Below are 17897 nucleotides of genomic sequence, written 5' to 3'. Positions count from 1 at the left end.
GTGGAGGGTTTGGGATTTCCACGAAGAGTTATCCACATTACAAAGGCTGTGCATAGTAGGAGCTTCACCGCCGAACAGGGTTTGAAAGTCTGCAGGTAGTATGCTCTCCATGAAAGTTGTGCATAAAGTAACGGCTCTGGGTAGTGGAAGCTTGACAACCTAATGGGACTTGGGCGTCTAGAGGGAGTGCACTCTGCATGAAGATTTGAGCACATGGTGGTGGCTGTGTATGTAAGAAGCTTGCCTACCTAATGGGGCTTGAGTGTTTCGTAGAAGTGAGCTCTCTGTGAAGAGATATGTACAGGCCAAAGGTTTTATGTAGTAGGATTTGGCCACGTAATGGGGCATGGATGTTTTGGAAGGAGGGGGCTCTCCATGGAGAGTTTTGCACAGGGTGAAGGTTGTGTGGAGTAGGGTCTGGGAACCTAATGGGGCTTTTTTAAAAAAAAAATGTCAGTGAATTTCTAGGGATTTTTTTAACATAAAAAAAGATATTATTACCAGACCTAACAATAGCGTAACTTTAACCTATGTTTTTCAGTGAATTTCTAAGGGTTTTTCTTAATTGTGAATTAAGATCTTATTACCCTTTCTTACTATAATATCTATGTAACCTTTGTTTTTTCAGTAAATTTCATGTTTTTTTAAGGAAAGGTATGACCTTTCTACCATACCTACCTATAATGTCACTGGCCTTTGGCACACAGGCTCTGGACCCAGCCCCATAGTGTGCGGAATCGCCTCCCCATCACATGTGCAGTCCCAGCAATTAGAGCACGCATCACAATGTAAAGTGGTGTCATTTTAAATAAGGCTTGTCCACTAGTTTGTCAAGGGGTCACCATCAATATATAAAATATATAAAAGGCAGACTTGTTGGCTTTGTTAGGGGGTGGCAACATCAATGATCAAGGTATGCCTATTGGCTTTGTCAAGGTTTCACCACATTAATCTATGAACGCAAGCCTGTTGACATTTTCAAGGGTCCTCTACCTTAATGAACCAGCAATCATGCTACAATTACACATTAAAACCAATAGAATCCAAAGCCACATTCAACCACATTATTAACAAGCATTGCAATGTTTGCCAATAAACCTTTATAAAAAAAATGTTTATTCAAACCAACATTGATCAGTGCCAGAGTCTTTCTTGTACACACTTCAGGCCTCATATGACCAACAGCAAATCGTTCCCACACTCCAGCTGACGAGAAAACCACTCCAGCTTGGATGTCTTGAAAATGATAGTAAGCTCTACTGAGGTCATGCTTTTAATGACCCAGGAACGTTACTGCAACATTTGTTTTAATGTTCATGAAGGGTGCTGCAGCCCTCCCTCCACCCCCTCAATATTAAAATTTACTTTTGGTGTTGTCCATCCCTCTTTGGGATACCACCACAAATCTTTTTCCAAAACAAAGGCTTTCAAGGGCATAATGGGGGCACTCTCTCAGGAGGAGTAAATAATTTATTAGCAGCAAAGCTCCTGCTCTTTTCTGCATGCGGCAGAGTGCCACACGTCTTTATTTTTTTTGTTGGTACCATAATCTCATCCTTACGTTAGGAGCTGTGGGGGAGGTCTAAGGCCCCTGGGGTACTACCGGTTCCTCAGTCACCACTCTTGTTTGCTGCTGGTGAGAGCCAGCTGTACGTTTTTTTGTTGGTGCCCTGGTACCAACAACTTTTTAACATGTTGGGGGCCATACAGTTGCGGCCTCTGCAACAGTGAATGTGATCAATTCCTGTGGAAACTACTTTCTGCTCTCATAGCTGGAGCAGTGCAATTTTCCCTGCCTGCATCGTTGCGGTACAACCGCGGTACCACAAAGCCAACTTTTAGTTAATTTAGCCCTGAGAAGGGGGTCCCTGTGAGAGACACCTACAAGGCCTAGTGTGTCACAGTATGCCTACCCGTCCCCCCTATGTTATTGTATTATTTTTCAGGACACAGGGACTTGAATCCTAATATGGCTGCCAAACATCTTTGTTGATGTTGTCAGCAATCAATCAGATCTCAACTTTTGTTCGCCCAGTCCTGCGAGAGGCCTTCAACACTAGGTATCTATGAATTTTGTACCATAATTTCTAAAAAGCTACTAAACAGATTTACACCAAATCACAAAAACATGTTTTCAGGATCCAGTGTTCTGCCAAATTTGGCGTAATTCTTTTTGTTCATTATCTAATTTTGTCTATAAAAATTGCATGGGGAATACGTTTTTGGAGATCCTCTTTTTCCTCGACCCCTGCTTGATGGATCACCCTGAAACATTTCAAGAAGGAGCTGAGGTGGATGAACGTTTTGGTTTGGAAAGTTTTATTTAGATTCTTCTAACTGTGGCAAAGTTATTAGCAAAACTAAAAGTGCAGAAACAAAATCCCATCCAAAACAATTTTGGCTGGAAATTTCACCTAGAGTTTGTGAGCATCAATGTTGAATAGCTGTGAATTCCCACAGCTTTTCTGTATGTTTGATTCATGCTGTTTTATGAAGCGTGAAGTGGGCCTTGAAAGGTGTTGGAGCAATGTAAAGAGGATTCAGTGTGACAGGTCATCTAGCATATTATATGCTACATAAAATCAAAGACACAAGTAATACATATATTTTTTTATCAAATGTGAATATGCCCCATTCAACAGAGTTCCGAAGTGCACATTATAGCCTTCTTCCTTTGGCATAGTTGTTTATAGCTTAACAACAATTGACTATTTAAAGAGTTGTACTTGTGTTCTATTCTTTTACGTACCATGCCTCTGATGGCTTCATTATATTTGACCAGCATGCCTTTTCTGTGTGGCCATCCTGGATTTGTACGTTTTATGGACCCAGTCTCTTCCGGTATTATGACTCCTATTTATTGCTGCAATGTGTTACCTAAAATTCTACAGAACAATTGTTTTTCCCCAATTGGTTAATTTAACTTTTCTGTGAGGCCATTTCATGAATTGGTATGGAATTAAAGGCATGATGAAGCCTGCAGGACGATTTACACCACTCATGTACATTGCTAATCCTCCTCTACATGTGCCATGTAACCTATAGGGCTGGTTGCATAAAATATAAAAGTGGAGCCTTTCATATGTTAAGGAACAATATGCCCTGCTGTGAACAGTTGTAAAATGTTGTTTGTCACTGTGCAGTGAAAGCTAAATGTTCCATGGTAAGGACTAGTCATGAATAAAAGTTACTTTTTTGGCTTAGTAAAATGATAAATGGGTCAATCAAAATATTTTTCTACTTGATAGTAAAAATAAATTCAATGGTGAACATAGTTTGGAAAATATGGAAAATTAATTATTTAATTTTTCCTATGCACCGTCCCTCCAAATAACCCCATGCGGCCCCACCGCTGTTACCTGCATGGACCGCGGCTGGTTAGCATCCGGAAGACCACCCAGGTGGTCTACATTACATATACAAATGTCATATATGAATAACGTACTGATTCTGTTGAGTACAGTTTGGACTTCTATGTGGACTACATGCCTTGTAACCATTCATTAAAAGACGTTGAACACAGAAATAACTCTACATTTATATCTATTCAAGGATTACCACAAGCTTATGGAAAAGCAAAGGGAAATTTGGTGTGACCTGGAAGAAGAGGAAGATTGCAAAACCACTGAAGCTGTTGCTGACCTTTGCAAGGTAAAACAAATATTTATTGATTAACATAAAACTATGCTGGTTTAGACAGAAAGCACAGCATGTTCCTCTTCAACATAGAGGTACAATTATATATTTATTCACGAATGCAATGCCATGTTAGTGGGTAGACAAATACTTTCCAGAATACGTTCCGGTGATTTAAAATCGTGTATTAAAAATGTAGTGGCTAAAGAGGTGTGTGATTATATATACTTTTTTATTTATTTCAGTAAATATATTCATTTAGGACAAATATACTGCAGTTGTAAAGGAGCACACAACAATTGAGGGCAGGTCAGAGAGGCATAGGCAGCACGCGGACAACAGAGGGCAGGCAAGGGGCATCAGGAGCAGCCCAGAGACCATGGAGAGCAGGCAGGAAGGGCAGGGGCAGCCTACAGACCACGGAGAGCAGGCAGGAAGGGCAGGGGCAGCCCACGGACCACGGAGAGCAGGCAGGAAGGGCAGTGGCAGCCCACGGACCACAGAAGGCAAGCCAGAGTGGCAGGCACCGCATATGAAAAATAGAGGCCAGGCACGGGGGCAGGGGCAACAAACTCCCCATGAAGGGCAGGCAGAAGTGCATGGGCAGCCCATGGAAGGCAGGCGGGAAGGACAGAAGCAGCAAATGGAGAATGAAGGCAGGCAGGAGGGGCAACAAGATGACTATGGAGGGCAGGTGGGGAGGCAGGAGCTGCCCCCGGGCAATATAGGGCGAGGAGGGAGGACTGGGGCAGCACACAGAGAATGGAGGACAGGTGAGAGGGGGCAGGGTCAGCAAGCTAGCCACGGAGGGCAGGCCTCAGGGGCAACTCAAGGGCAATGGAAGGCAGGGGTGAAGGACAAGGTCAGCACAGGGAAAGCAGAGGTCACACAAGAGGGGACACGAGCAACAAGCTGACCACAGGCAGGAAGGGAGTAGGAGCCTACAAGAAACAGAGGGCATGAATTTGGTTTTTCTTTCAGCGCTGATAAAACCACTTTTACTATAACAGCTCTGCTTTCAAAGCATCACTCAGCACACTTGGCAAGCTCACCCTTGTGTGCCCATCCTTAATGCAAGCATCTGAAAAAGAATCCTCTGCAATATGTGAAAATAAAACTTTCAATGCACAAGCCTGTCAGCAAAAAGTTACCTTCCTACAATGCACTTTATTTTCCTTCTTTTTATATTTCTTGTTAAACCTACTCCCATACGAGCACCTGATTTTCCTCCCATAGCGACCACACCAGGTTATCTAGTCACTTAAGCATTCTATCCATCCCTAAGGAGCACAACAAGGTTGTAGAAGGTCTGAACTTGTCTAGGAAAAACGGTTATAAACTGAAGTGGTCACAGGGACATAAATTAATTCAGGGCCCCGAAATCCTAGTCCAGGGAAAGGAGGAAGTATTAGTTTGCCTGCTAGAGAACACATCGCCTTTATTCTTGGTTACCCAGATCATTGCCCTTTTGGCGAAAGAATAAGTAGCACTTACTCGAGTCAAGTTACCAAATGCTACCTCTAATACTGGGTGGTTTGATACAGCCTGCACCACAGCGAAAAAGACCTTGTAAACACCCTAATAACCCATCCTAGAGACTCCTCTTTGATTCGCGTGTTACGCAAAGATTATAAACTAGCGAGGAGGGTGAGATAGAAAGATTTTAGGGCGCAGGCATGGGCAGACCTCGAGCAAGCAGCTATCTCAGGCAGTAGCAGAGACTTCTGGAAAATTGTGAATGCCCCACATTTTAAAGACACCAGTGATCCTACATTAGATGTGCATGTAGATGAAGAGGCATGAGTGAGATATTTTAAAGGAATTTTTGGTCTAGCAACCTCCCCAAACCCACTATTATCTTGTCCAGAGCCTTTATCTCAGGGAGGGCTAACTTTCTCTGTATCAAAGATCAGAATGGCGTTGGAATCCAGTAACCCCCGTAAGGTGCCGGGACCAGATGGAGTCCCAATTGACCTCTTTCAGCAGAATTACGATATGTGGGTCCCTTTACTTGCAAATATTTTTAATAGCATTCAGATAGCAGGCCCTCCTTTCTCTTGGAACCAGAGTGTAATTGTGCCTATTTATAAAAAAGGGGAGAGGGGGGTCTCCAAAGAATTATCCCCCCATATCTCTTCTTGATGCCACTGCCAAACTTATGGGATGGGTTCTTGTGCACCGATTGGAGGCACAAGATATTTGTATGAAGGCGCAATATGGGTTCCGTAGAGGAATGGGATCGGTTGACCAGTGTTTAAACCTCTCCCTAACCATATGGAAACATACTAAGGCAAAAGGCGGGAAGCTCTATATGGCCTTCATGGACCTAACTTCAGCCTTCGATTGTGTGTCACACTCCTGTGGTCCATGATGGAGGGTATGAGTATCGATCCGCCGATAATTGGATTTATTCGTCAGCTGTATGCCAGTGCCACTGCCTGTGTAAGGTATGACAGGAAGGGGGAGTGCACTCGCCTCTTTAAAATAGAAAAGGGAGTAAGACAGGGGTGTGTTCTTTCCAAGTTCATTTTTTCCAGCTACACGAACGGTGTAGAGTCCTCCCTGTCTGCTCTACCGGTGAATGTGCCCAAATATGATCATACTCCCTTCCGATTTTGGAGTACACTGACGAAGCAGTATTAATGTCCAGATCTGGGTCAGCCCTACAAATGCTAATCACAGCATGGCCTTTCTTGATCTAAAAGTTAATGAATCCAAATCATTCCATAATTGTGGCTGAAGCCGCAAGATGTGAGAAATATCCCCATTTCCAGTTGTCAGGAAAGAAAATCGAGGTGGTTGACTCCTTTTCATATTTTGGAGTGCTTTTTGATAAAGATCACTCATGGTCTAATTTAGTGGCGTAAAGAGGCAGGATATGCAAAGGAGCATCAACTCTGTTAAAAGTTTTCCCAAAAAATTGGGAGGAAGCCCACTGGATGTAATCAAAAATATATATTCAGCCAAAACAAAGTCTGCTGCAACATATGGGGCCGAAGTTTGGGGTTTGGCGAACGCTGCCTCGTTACATCAAATAGAAGACTCCTTCTTTAAAAATCGTGTGTCCTTACCACAATCAGCCCCAAACTATATCTTACATCTTGAATTGGGGCTCCCCTACCTGAGCAATAGCATAAGATTGGCTCCAGTCCTGCTGTGGCTCTCATTATGGCGGAGGTCTATGGTGGACTTGACCCAAACCATCATTAGGGTCTGCTGCAAATTAGATTACTATAAAAGGATCGGGTGGTTAAATTATGCAGAGGCCCAATTGAAAGCTTTAGGGACGGGGCACCCGTGACTGTAAGCCCCGTGTCCAGGTCGGGATCCGAACTACGGACCCATGTGCCAAGAGACCGAGAAGCTGTTGTCTTTAACCCCTCTTCTATCCCACAGCAGTCCGACTATCACAGCTCGGGGGAGGACTTTGCCGTGCTGCAGGAGGAGGAGAGCGACTGGCCCTTTAACTGCCCAGAAGATACGGAGTGGGCGGAGTCACGGACTGACCGGAGGCCGTCAAAAGAGGACATCCGGAACACACAGGTGTGCTTGTACACCCGGAGTGACGAGGAGGAGAAAGAACGCCGAGTGAAACTGGAGAACGAGAAGGAGGAAGCATCGGGACGTGATCGAGGAGCCTTGCCGGATTGGGAGACGCCCGGAGGCCAACGACCCCACGCTTCGCCCAGCCACTCACCCGGGGGAGGTGCGTGGCTCGTACAGGTGCGTAACCGGCTCAGGGGCTGGGTGGGACGTAAGGGAGGTACGGCTGTACCTACGCCTTCACTGGGTCCCGGTTTTCCCCCATCTTGAGCACCGAGCCCTTCCCCTACACGCCCTTCACTGTGATTTGGGTAACGGGTTCACGCGTGGTTGGAATCCCTCACTCCTTTTCCCCTACCGCCGGTAGACTGCCGGACAGTACTCTCACGAGTTCCCTTTCTGTTTGTTTCTTCCTGCTACCATCGAGGGGACACGCTTCAAGACGGAGCCAGAAGACGCCCCTGCCCGACGGAGCCTGACGGGCCATCGGAGGACGACAGAACCAGAGCCTAGAAGAAGGAGAAGATCTAGAAGCCGGTCTCCACGGAGAACGCCCGTAGTGAGAAGGACTTGTTCTGATCACCTATTGCTATCAATAAAACCCCTTATAACGAAGACCCGCCTCTTGCCCTTCACTGCGAGCGCCGAAAGCCTTGAAAAGCCCACAGTGGTGGAGAATGCGGGCATAGACGCCATCTGCCAACAGAAGATGGAAACCGTAATTGAACAGCTAGCCAAAGGCCAGGAAAGGCTAGAGTGGGTAGCCGAACAACAGCTGAGTGCAGCACAGGCCAATAGAGACTTGTTAAAGGAAGCCCTGGCCGCAAGGGACCCCGCCCCTTGGGTGGACCCGGTATTACCCAGTGGAACAACAGAACGAATCATCCCCCATGGCTCGGCGGCCATAGCTCTTCAAAAGTTTCAACCGGGAGAGGATCCGGACGCCTTCCTCCTCAACTTCGAACGGGCCGCCCGGGCCTGTGGGTGGCCGGTGGGGAAATGGCCTTTCTTTCTGGCCCCTCTCCTGGTGGGGGAGGCACAGGCAGCCTATCAGGTGGCGAATCCCCGGGGCGATACCCCGTACCAGGAAGTGAAGAAAATTATCCTGGAGCATCTCGGACTGGACGCTGAGGCCTATCGGCTTCGATTCCGGAAGGAGAGGGGGGCCTCTGGGGAGAATCCCAGAACCCTGTTTGTACGACTCCGAATGGCGGCAGACAAGTGGCTGACTCCTTCGGTGAGCTCTAAGGAGGAGATCATGGACCGCATCTACCTGGAGCAGTATCTGGAGGCACTCCCTTACCCCACGCAGAGATGGCTGAGACAGCATCACAACCTGACGGCCGCCCAAGCCATCAACATGGCCTCTTCATTCTCCAGGGCTCAGCCCCGAAACCCCGGATGGGAGAATGAGAAAACTACAAGGCCGGCTCCCAAACCGGACCGAAAGCCTATCAGACAAGGGGAATCCCCTAGACCACGAGCCTGGCAACCCCCTACTCCGGGTACCTCAGGTCCGCAATGCTTCGATTGTGGTAATTGGGGCCACATTGCAAGACACTGCCCCAAAAGAAGACCTCCGGATGAACCTATGGAAGTGGGATATCTCCCGAAACCGGTTCTTTTCTCGGCTGAGATGGGAGGCACGTACAGAGTAAGTGTCAGGGTAAACGGGACCTTAATATCTGCCTTACTAGACTCGGGGTGTAGGCAGTCAGTGGTCAAGACACAGCATGTACCCTTATCCCAATACCTTCCTAGACAAATGGTTAACATTAGGTGCGTCCATGGGGATGTGCGACCCTACCCAGTAGCCAGTATTCCCATACAGATACGAAAAAGGGACACCCAAACCATAAGGGTGGGGGTATTGGCTTCCTTACCCGAAGATCTCATCATTGGCACTGACAACCCTCGCTTTTTGTCCCTATTCAAAAACAGCACCGATCGTTCCTCAGTACCAGATGCAGGGGAGAATAGTCCCAGTCGCCCCTCTCCTGCTCTGCTCACCCCTGAACCCTGGCTATTAGATCGAAGCTTCAGATACGCCCAGTCGAGTGATCCCTCTCTTTTCAATGCCTGGGAACAAGCTCATCAGGGGTTGGGACATAATCCAGATCGGTACCCGCGCTTTACCATCAAACAAGACCTGCTATACAGGGAGGGGAAACCCAATGAGGAGGCCCAACTACTGGTACCCGTCCCATTTCGTAGTCAAGTGTTGTTCTTCGCACATAGCCATTTGTTAGCGGGACACACGGGAGGGGAAAAGACCACCCAATCTATCTTACGACACTTTTACTGGCCCGGTATTTACAAAGACACGGCAGTGTACTGTCAGGAATGCAGTATCTGTCAGAGGAAGAACATGACCAGGCCCCCTCAGGTCCCCTTACAACCCCTTCCCATTATAGGGAAACCCTTCGAAAGGGTTGGCATGGACATCATTGGCCCCCTACCTAAGACACGAAAGGGGTACCAACATGTGTTGGTAATGGTCGATTACGCGACCCGGTTTCCGGAAGCCTTCCCTCTAACCGCCACGACCACCAAGCAAGTAGCCGAGAAAATGATCGAAGTCTTCAGCCGGGTCGGATTCCCTAAGGAAATCCTGACGGGCCAAGGCACACCGTTCGTCTCAAAACTCATGGGAGAAATATGTAAAAACCTGGATATACACCAGATACGCACCTCTGCTTATCATCCGCAAACGGACGGCCTTGTGGAAAGGTATAACCGTACCCTTAAAACGACCTTAAGGAAGATGCTGGAGGTTAGCGGAGCAGAATGGGACCACCTCTTGCCACTGGCTCTGTATGTCATCCGAGGACAGCGCCAGAGTAGTCTTGGGGTGTCTTCCTTCGAACTCTTGTATGGAAGGCAACCGCGATCCCTGATGGAAATGACGAAGGACGCCTGGGAGAACGAACTACCAGAAGAAACTGCGACCACTCTAGAATACGCTCAGAGCCTAAAGTCCAGACTGGGGAAGTTGCGCGATCTAGCCTATACCCACCTCGAAACGCAACAGAAGCGCCAAAAAGCCTGTTACGACAAAGGAAAGAAATGGAGAAGATTACAAATCAATGATTGGGCCTTAATCCTCCTGCCGTCCTCCACCCAGAAATTCAGAGCTGAGTGGGTCGGCCCCCACAAAGTAGTCGCCACCATAGGAAACACCAGCTATCGACTTCAGGTGGGCCCCCACAAAACACAGGTCTACCATATCAATATTCTGAAGAAATGGTTGGGGCCGGTACCCGCAGAAGTCCACATGGTTGCCCCCGGAAAAGGGCATTCTACCCAACACGAACTACAAGTCAACGAGGACTTGACAGAGAAACAACAAGAAGAACTGAAGACCGTGTTAACCACCCATGACCCCCTATTCTCAGGTGTCCCCGGGAGAACCACCCTTGCCGAACACTGTATCGAAACCCCTCCCGGGAAATTGGTAAAAATAAGGCCTTACCGAGTACCAGAATCCAGAAGGAGAGCTATACAGAAGGAGGTGGAAGATATGCTAGATTTGGGAGTCATTCGACCGTCCAAGAGCAATTGGTCTAGTCCCATCGTCATGATCCCCAAACCCGATGGTTCTCGTCGGTTCTGTATGGACTTCAGGGCCCTGAATGAGATCTCCAGCTTTGATGCCTACCCCCTCCCGCGAGTCGACGAATTGATAGAGCGACTTGGTGAGGCGCAATATATAACCACGCTCGACCTCACCAAGGGATACTGGCAGGTGCCACTCCGGGAAGAAGACCGCTGTAAAACGGCCTTCAGTACTCACGAAGGCCATTATGAGTTTACGGTCCTTCCCTTTGGTCTTCATGGGGCTCCTGCCACCTTCCAGCGCCTCATGAATACAGTACTGAAGGACGTGTCCCAGTTCGCCTCTGCGTATCTCAACGATATCGTCATCCACAGTCCATCCTGGAAGGACCATCTGCAACATATACATGAGGTGTTTATGGCCCTAGAAAGAGCGGGACTGAAGGTGAATGCAAAAAAATCCCGGATAGCATATCAGAAGGTCAAATACCTGGGATACGTATTGGGTCACGGCCTCATCGAGCCACAGATAGAGAAAATCAGAGCAATCGCGGAATACCCATTCCCCACCAACCGTAAACAGCTGAGGGCATTCCTGGGACTGGTAGGGTATTACAGGCGCTTTATTCCTCAGTTCTCTCAGGTAGCCGCTCCCCTGTCAGATGCCTTGCGACACCCAGGGAAATCCTCTACCCCCTTACATCCCACTGAGGCCATGCTGGCTGCTTTTTCCGACCTCAAGCGCATCATCACCTCTGCCCCGGTGCTCACCTCCCCTGATTTCAGGAAACCCTTCATATTACATACTGATGCTTCGGAGTATGGTATAGGGGCGGTGCTCTCTCAGATGGGTCCTGATGGTAAGGTGCACCCCATACTGTATGTCAGCCGTAAGCTGTTCCCGCGCGAACTGCGCTATGCCACAATTGAAAAGGAGTGTTTGGCAGTAAAGTGGGCGGTGGAGAAACTCACGTACTATCTGGAAGGTCATCCGTTTACCCTGTTCACTGATCACGCCCCCCTCCTTTGGATGGCCAGGAACAAGTCCAACAATGCGCGTGTAATGCGCTGGTTCCTGTCTCTCCAACCTTACACCTTCACTGTGAAACATGAGAAGGGGTCTGACAACGTGGGAGCCGACTTTCTGTCCCGTCATCCGCTCCCCGATCGTGAGCGTCCTAGGGGGGAGGTCTGTAACGGGGCACCCGTGACTGTAAGCCCCGTGTCCAGGTCGGGATCCGAACTACGGACCCATGTGCCAAGAGACCGAGAAGCTGTTGTCTTTAACCCCTCTTCTATCCCACAGCAGTCCGACTATCACAGCTCGGGGGAGGACTTTGCCGTGCTGCAGGAGGAGGAGAGCGACTGGCCCTTTAACTGCCCAGAAGATACGGAGTGGGCGGAGTCACGGACTGACCGGAGGCCGTCAAAAGAGGACATCCGGAACACACAGGTGTGCTTGTACACCCGGAGTGACGAGGAGGAGAAAGAACGCCGAGTGAAACTGGAGAACGAGAAGGAGGAAGCATCGGGACGTGATCGAGGAGCCTTGCCGGATTGGGAGACGCCCGGAGGCCAACGACCCCACGCTTCGCCCAGCCACTCACCCGGGGGAGGTGCGTGGCTCGTACAGGTGCGTAACCGGCTCAGGGGCTGGGTGGGACGTAAGGGAGGTACGGCTGTACCTACGCCTTCACTGGGTCCCGGTTTTCCCCCATCTTGAGCACCGAGCCCTTCCCCTACATGCCCTTCACTGTGATTTGGGTAACGGGTTCACGCGTGGTTGGAATCCCTCACTCCTTTTCCCCTACCGCCGGTAGACTGCCGGACAGTACTCTCACGAGTTCCCTTTCTGTTTGTTTCTTCCTGCTACCATCGAGGGGACACGCTTCAAGACGGAGCCAGAAGACGCCCCTGCCCGACGGAGCCTGACGGGCCATCGGAGGACGACAGAACCAGAGCCTAGAAGAAGGAGAAGATCTAGAAGCCGGTCTCCACGGAGAACGCCCGTAGTGAGAAGGACTTGTTCTGATCACCTATTGCTATCAATAAAACCCCTTATAACGAAGACCCGCCTCTTGCCCTTCACTGCGAGCGCCGAAAGCCTTGAAAAGCCCACAGTCCTGCAAAAGGGTCACAAAGAAAAGGATAACAGACTTATTCGTCCAGAGATCAAAGTATGCCCGAAGAGGAAAGAAACGTATCCATCATTCCTCTATTTCTTATGATCTGGTTCCACCAACACCAGGGGAAGGTTTCCATTATCTTGCTCACATAAATAGTGTGCAGCCTAGATTTATTCTCCTGTGTTTTCGTATGAATATGATCCTGCTACTCCTGGGATCCCCTCAAAAGACATAAAAATTAGCAGATCTCTCACCCTGTCCCTGCAATAACCACACCGTGCAGTCAGACCTACACATGGTATTGTTTTGTAAAAACTAAACAGAGGAAAGGAAAACATTTATACTCCCAATTCTGAGGTACCACAATTTCAGGCAGTGTCGGTGGCTATGTATTTTTTAAAAGCCCTACTGAATCCATTTGTATGTTTTTGTGTTGCCTCATTCTTGTGGGCCTGTTTTAGGAAGAGGAAAACGGTGGGATGACATCTTAGCAGTCGGAATTAATTGTACATTTTTAACAGTTTTTTTTAATGATTTCATATGAGCTTATTTGGATCATAGCAAACTTGTTTAATACTTATTTTGATCCTATATATATTAATCCTGGGGGTAGCACTTCGCTCCGCCTACGGAGTGGGCGTAGTGTTGCCTACTTTGTGCTTCACAAAGTAGGCGTAGTAGGCAACACTACGCCCACTCCGTGGCGGGGCGAAGTTGCCCGCCACCCGCCTCCCTCCCGCCCTCTTCTACAAACCTATCTCGCAAGAAATGCGCATGCACAGGCGCCCGTGCATGCACATTCGTCTGAAGAAGTTGGAGCATCAACAGGAAGAACGAGCCCTGGGACGCCGCATTCAAGGTAAGTTCTTTTTCTTTTATTTTACTCTATGTAATATTCAAAATAGGGTTGTAGAAGAGGGTGGGAGGGAGGCCGGGGGCTCGTAGTGGGGCTACTCGAAGTGTGTGGGTTGGCGTAGCGCCCACCCCACTTCACGGAGCTTCGCGTAGCCCCACTACGCGCACTACGCCCACCCCTAGTATATATGTTTATATATTGGCGTCAAAATTTTAAGATGATTTGTGCTTTTATGATCCGTTTTAAAAAGATCAAATAAAGCTGTGTGACTGACTGATTAAACCTACTCTTTAGCTGCATGGTACTACAAGAATGCATGTCTTTAATTTCTTTACAATGTCCTGCACATTTATAATTCAATTATTCTAGATATTGCTGCATAAAACTCATTTTGAATTAGGACTTTATTATCAGAAAGCACACACATTTCTCAAAATGTTGACAGACATATCTGAAGTCTCAGGCACACAATGAGCACAAATGGATGACCCTCAAAAGTTTCTAAAGAGTATTAACATCAATTAATAAATCATGGTATATTAAAAACTTGGGGTTCAGACGACATTTAAAAAACACTTGGCATTTGGCCTCATGGTTTATAATAGGCACCAGAGCCCCACGATGGCAATATAGACCCATAGAACACAGTTATCCTTTATTTATGTATGTATAGGTGTGTGCCTCCAATGGTGAGGGGGAACTCACCCTAAACATGCAGTTCAATTTGAAAGGGAAATTACAAGCACTCACAGGTTTACAATTCATTATTTTAATCAAATTGAGCAGATGTGTTTCAGATGATGCCTTTATCAATGCTCGTGCTAGTGAAATAAACCTTGTAAGAAAGTCACTTTTTAAAGGTATATAATCAGCGCTTCCATTGGGCGGTTTATCCTGGACACAAAAAGAAGACTATGCCATCTTTTTCACTACATACTTTTATCATGTTCAGCCACCATGTTGCATATAATTTCACGTTCAAAACAAATGTAGTGCCGGCCTATTTCCCAATATTAAAAATTATTGTCCAAATATGGAGTTAACCCTAAATAGGAATAATATCAAGAAAATGTCCCAGTACTGATCATTCCACATAAGCAACAGGTTAATCTGTCCTCCACTCTTAATTCCTCGCTGCATGGGCTGTCCTTGGGCCCCTCCTTTGATATCAAATCAGCATATCACACTATCCTGTTGACCATTTAAATCCGCCACTTCACTTGCCGTTTTGATTTAAATGTCAATGTGCCCCACGCTCCTACCACAAGCATATAGCGACCCGCAGGGGTAAGTAAGCTTGCCACACCCTGATATTCAATAATTCGGGACTCCCTTGTTTATGGGAACCTCTGCTTCCATATGCCTCAGGCGGTTGTGGAAAATTTCCAGGAAAATCATACCACAACGACTCCAGTAGAGGGACTTGTCGAACTCTTAGGGCGAGTGCCTCCAATAGTGAGGGTGGAACTCATTTTAAACATAGTTAAATTCCAAAAGGAAATTATGGGCACTCACTGGTTCACAATCCATTACTTTAATCAAATCAAGCAGACACTTTCGGTTGATGCCATTATCAATGCTCATGCAGGAGAAATCGGCCTCATACAAAGTCACTTTTTAATAGTGTATAATCAGCACTTCCATTGGAGGGTTTATCCTGGAAACAAAAAGTGGACTATGCCGTCCTAGTGCAACATACCTTTTTTTCCATTTTTAGCCATCATGTTGCATATAATTTCACATTCAAAGAAATGCAGTAGTGGTATATTTCCAAATATTAAACTGTATGAGCCAAATATTCCATCAACCCTAAATAGGGATACTATAATGAAAATGCCCCAGTACTGATCATTCCGCGTATGCAGCAGAGTAATCTGTCCTCCACTCATAATTCCACCTCCATGGGCGACCCTTGGATCCCTCCTTTGATGTCAAATTGTAATATCGCCCAATCCTCTATGCCCTTCAAATCCGCTTCACTTGCCGTTTTAATTAAAATGTCAATGCAAGTGAAATCAGCTTCATAAAACAGTCGCCTTTTAAAGGTGTACAATCAGCGCTTCCATTGGAGGATTTATCCCGGACACACAAAGACTATGCCATCCTAGAACCATATAATTTCACATTCACTGCAATTGCAACATGGTGTTCAAAAATGAAAAAGTTTGTTGTACTAGAATGGTACAGTCATCTTTTTGTTTCCAGGATAAACCCTCCAAAAGAAGCATGGGGATTATATACCTTTAAAAAGCGACTGTTTACGAGACCAATTTCACTTGAATGAGCATTTATAAAGGCACCAGCCGAAACACATCTGCTCGATTTGAGTAAAGTAATGGATTGTAAACCTATGAGTGCCTGTGTTGGACAGGCCACATGAAGGGCTCGCTCCCTCCCCGCATGACAGGGCCCGGACACCGGCTCTCCAGGTGCTACCCACAGAAGCAACCCGCAAACCGTCCCCTACGGGACTCCTGCTCCCGGACATCTCTGTATCACTGGCCCGGGCCACCGTCAGCACCATTGCCCGGCCCAGCCGCCATCTTGGACACTGCACCACGAGGCCGCGTGGCCTCAGCTCGACCCCAACCCTGGGCCTGGCCAGGCCCCGACATCCCGGCACCACCATCCACCCAGGAGGTGAACGGACCACTTGGCAGGTCAATGGGAGGAAGGAGTGTCGATGGCTCTCCCCCGCCAGGTGCAGATCGCCCCCAGCCTCCCCGGGCGCTGGCTCCACCCCCCTGCTGGGTGTCTGGACTCCCTCATCCCGGACCTCCCGACCTCCAAGTGCGAGGGTCCGGACATCAAAGGGGGCCAGACCTATAACTGAGGCAGCTCCAGAGCAGGAAGGCAGTTGTATCTTGGAGTCGAGAGACACCGTGAAGAACTCATCCTTGACGGACTGCTGGCGCTGCCGCAGCCCTGCCTTGTGAACTGTCGTCCTGCCTGCTGGCGCTGCCGCAGCCTTCTTGCAACCTTCGTCCTCGTCGGGACCTGCTGGCGCTGCCGCGGCCCGTTCCTATCTACGACCACCTCGGGACCTGCTGGCGCTGCCGCGGCCCGTCCCTCTCGAACGCCGAGCTCGAGGATTGTGAGCTACCATCATCGCATCGCAGTACCAGATTGGTAACAAAGACTGTCCCGCTACCCCTTTCCCTGTCAAGAGACTAGAATTGAGAGGACCCTCGTGTCCTGCTCTCGCTGTATCGTATCACCGTACTTCCATAATTACCTATAAAGATCGTTAACCTTATCCTTGTGTGGTGTCCATCTGTGGGGGGGAAGTTACTTGTCTGTACGATCGCTAGAGACGGCCCTCACCGGAGGCCTCTCCCCTTGTCCTCGGCCGACCCTCCCGGTCCCCGTCTAACATTGGTGGCCAGCGGCGCGATCCGAACCAACGCGTAATCGTACAGAAAGTAACTCACCCCACGACTAAACCACAATGTCGACCAAAGAGAGCGGAGCTACAGAGAAATTCCAAATGGAAAAACTGGAGGAGTACAGCCATCGAGAATTAAAACAATTTTGTATGGAGCTGGGCATTGCTACCACCGGTCTGAGCACAAAAGATGACTTTAAACATGCCCTAGAATCGTGGGCAGAAGCAAATGCCGCCGGTCCCCGGGACCAAAACATCGAAGCACCGGAGACGAGCACCGCTCCGTCCGAAGAAAGGAGAGCGGGCCTCTCCTGGGAAGAGATCCAAGAGCGAGAAAAAAGCAGACTGCACGAATTAGAGTTGGCACGGCTCAAGTTGGACGGAGAACTAAAACTAGCGGAACAAAAAATGAACCTAGAACACTTACGGCTCCGAGAAGAGCGGGAAGAAAAGCAAAGACAAAGAGAGCTCAAAGAAAAAAGACTGGCATATGAACACGAGCGCAAACTAGCAGAGATAGAACTACGGAAGCAAAACAAAGACCTGGGGGTGCCCGAGCAACCGCGCACCCAGGAGCTACAGAACCAAAGGTCCACATCCCCAAAGATGTCGTCCGAGAGTATTTCCGAAACGAAGACATACAACAGTGGTTCAAGGCCTACGAGATCGCCATGACCTCCCACCGGGTCGATCGAAGTGACTGGGGAGCCGGTCTATGGGGGAGGTTCGTCAATGAAGGCCGCGATGCCCTGTTACAGCTCCCGGACCATCAAATGACGTCCTATGGCCACATGAA

The 17897-nt window shown here is 48.2% G+C and overlaps 1 protein-coding gene across 1 annotated transcript in view; it reads left to right on the top strand.

The window, feature by feature from the left end:
- Positions 1-17897, top strand: part of LOC147661127 (evC complex member EVC-like) — a 354890-nt gene that overhangs the window by 296370 nt on the left and 40623 nt on the right. Inside the window, exon 11 of the mRNA XM_086951302.1 lies at positions 3553-3651. Within this exon, the coding sequence (XP_086807428.1) occupies positions 3553-3651 (99 nt within the window). The remainder of the gene's footprint in view (positions 1-3552; positions 3652-17897) is intronic.

The sequence above is a fragment of the Lissotriton vulgaris genome, unplaced genomic scaffold, assembly GCF_964263255.1.
Source record: "Lissotriton vulgaris unplaced genomic scaffold, aLisVul1.2 SCAFFOLD_1323, whole genome shotgun sequence".
NCBI lineage: Eukaryota > Metazoa > Chordata > Amphibia > Caudata > Salamandridae > Lissotriton > Lissotriton vulgaris.
This window is presented reverse-complemented; position numbering and strand designations above follow the sequence as displayed.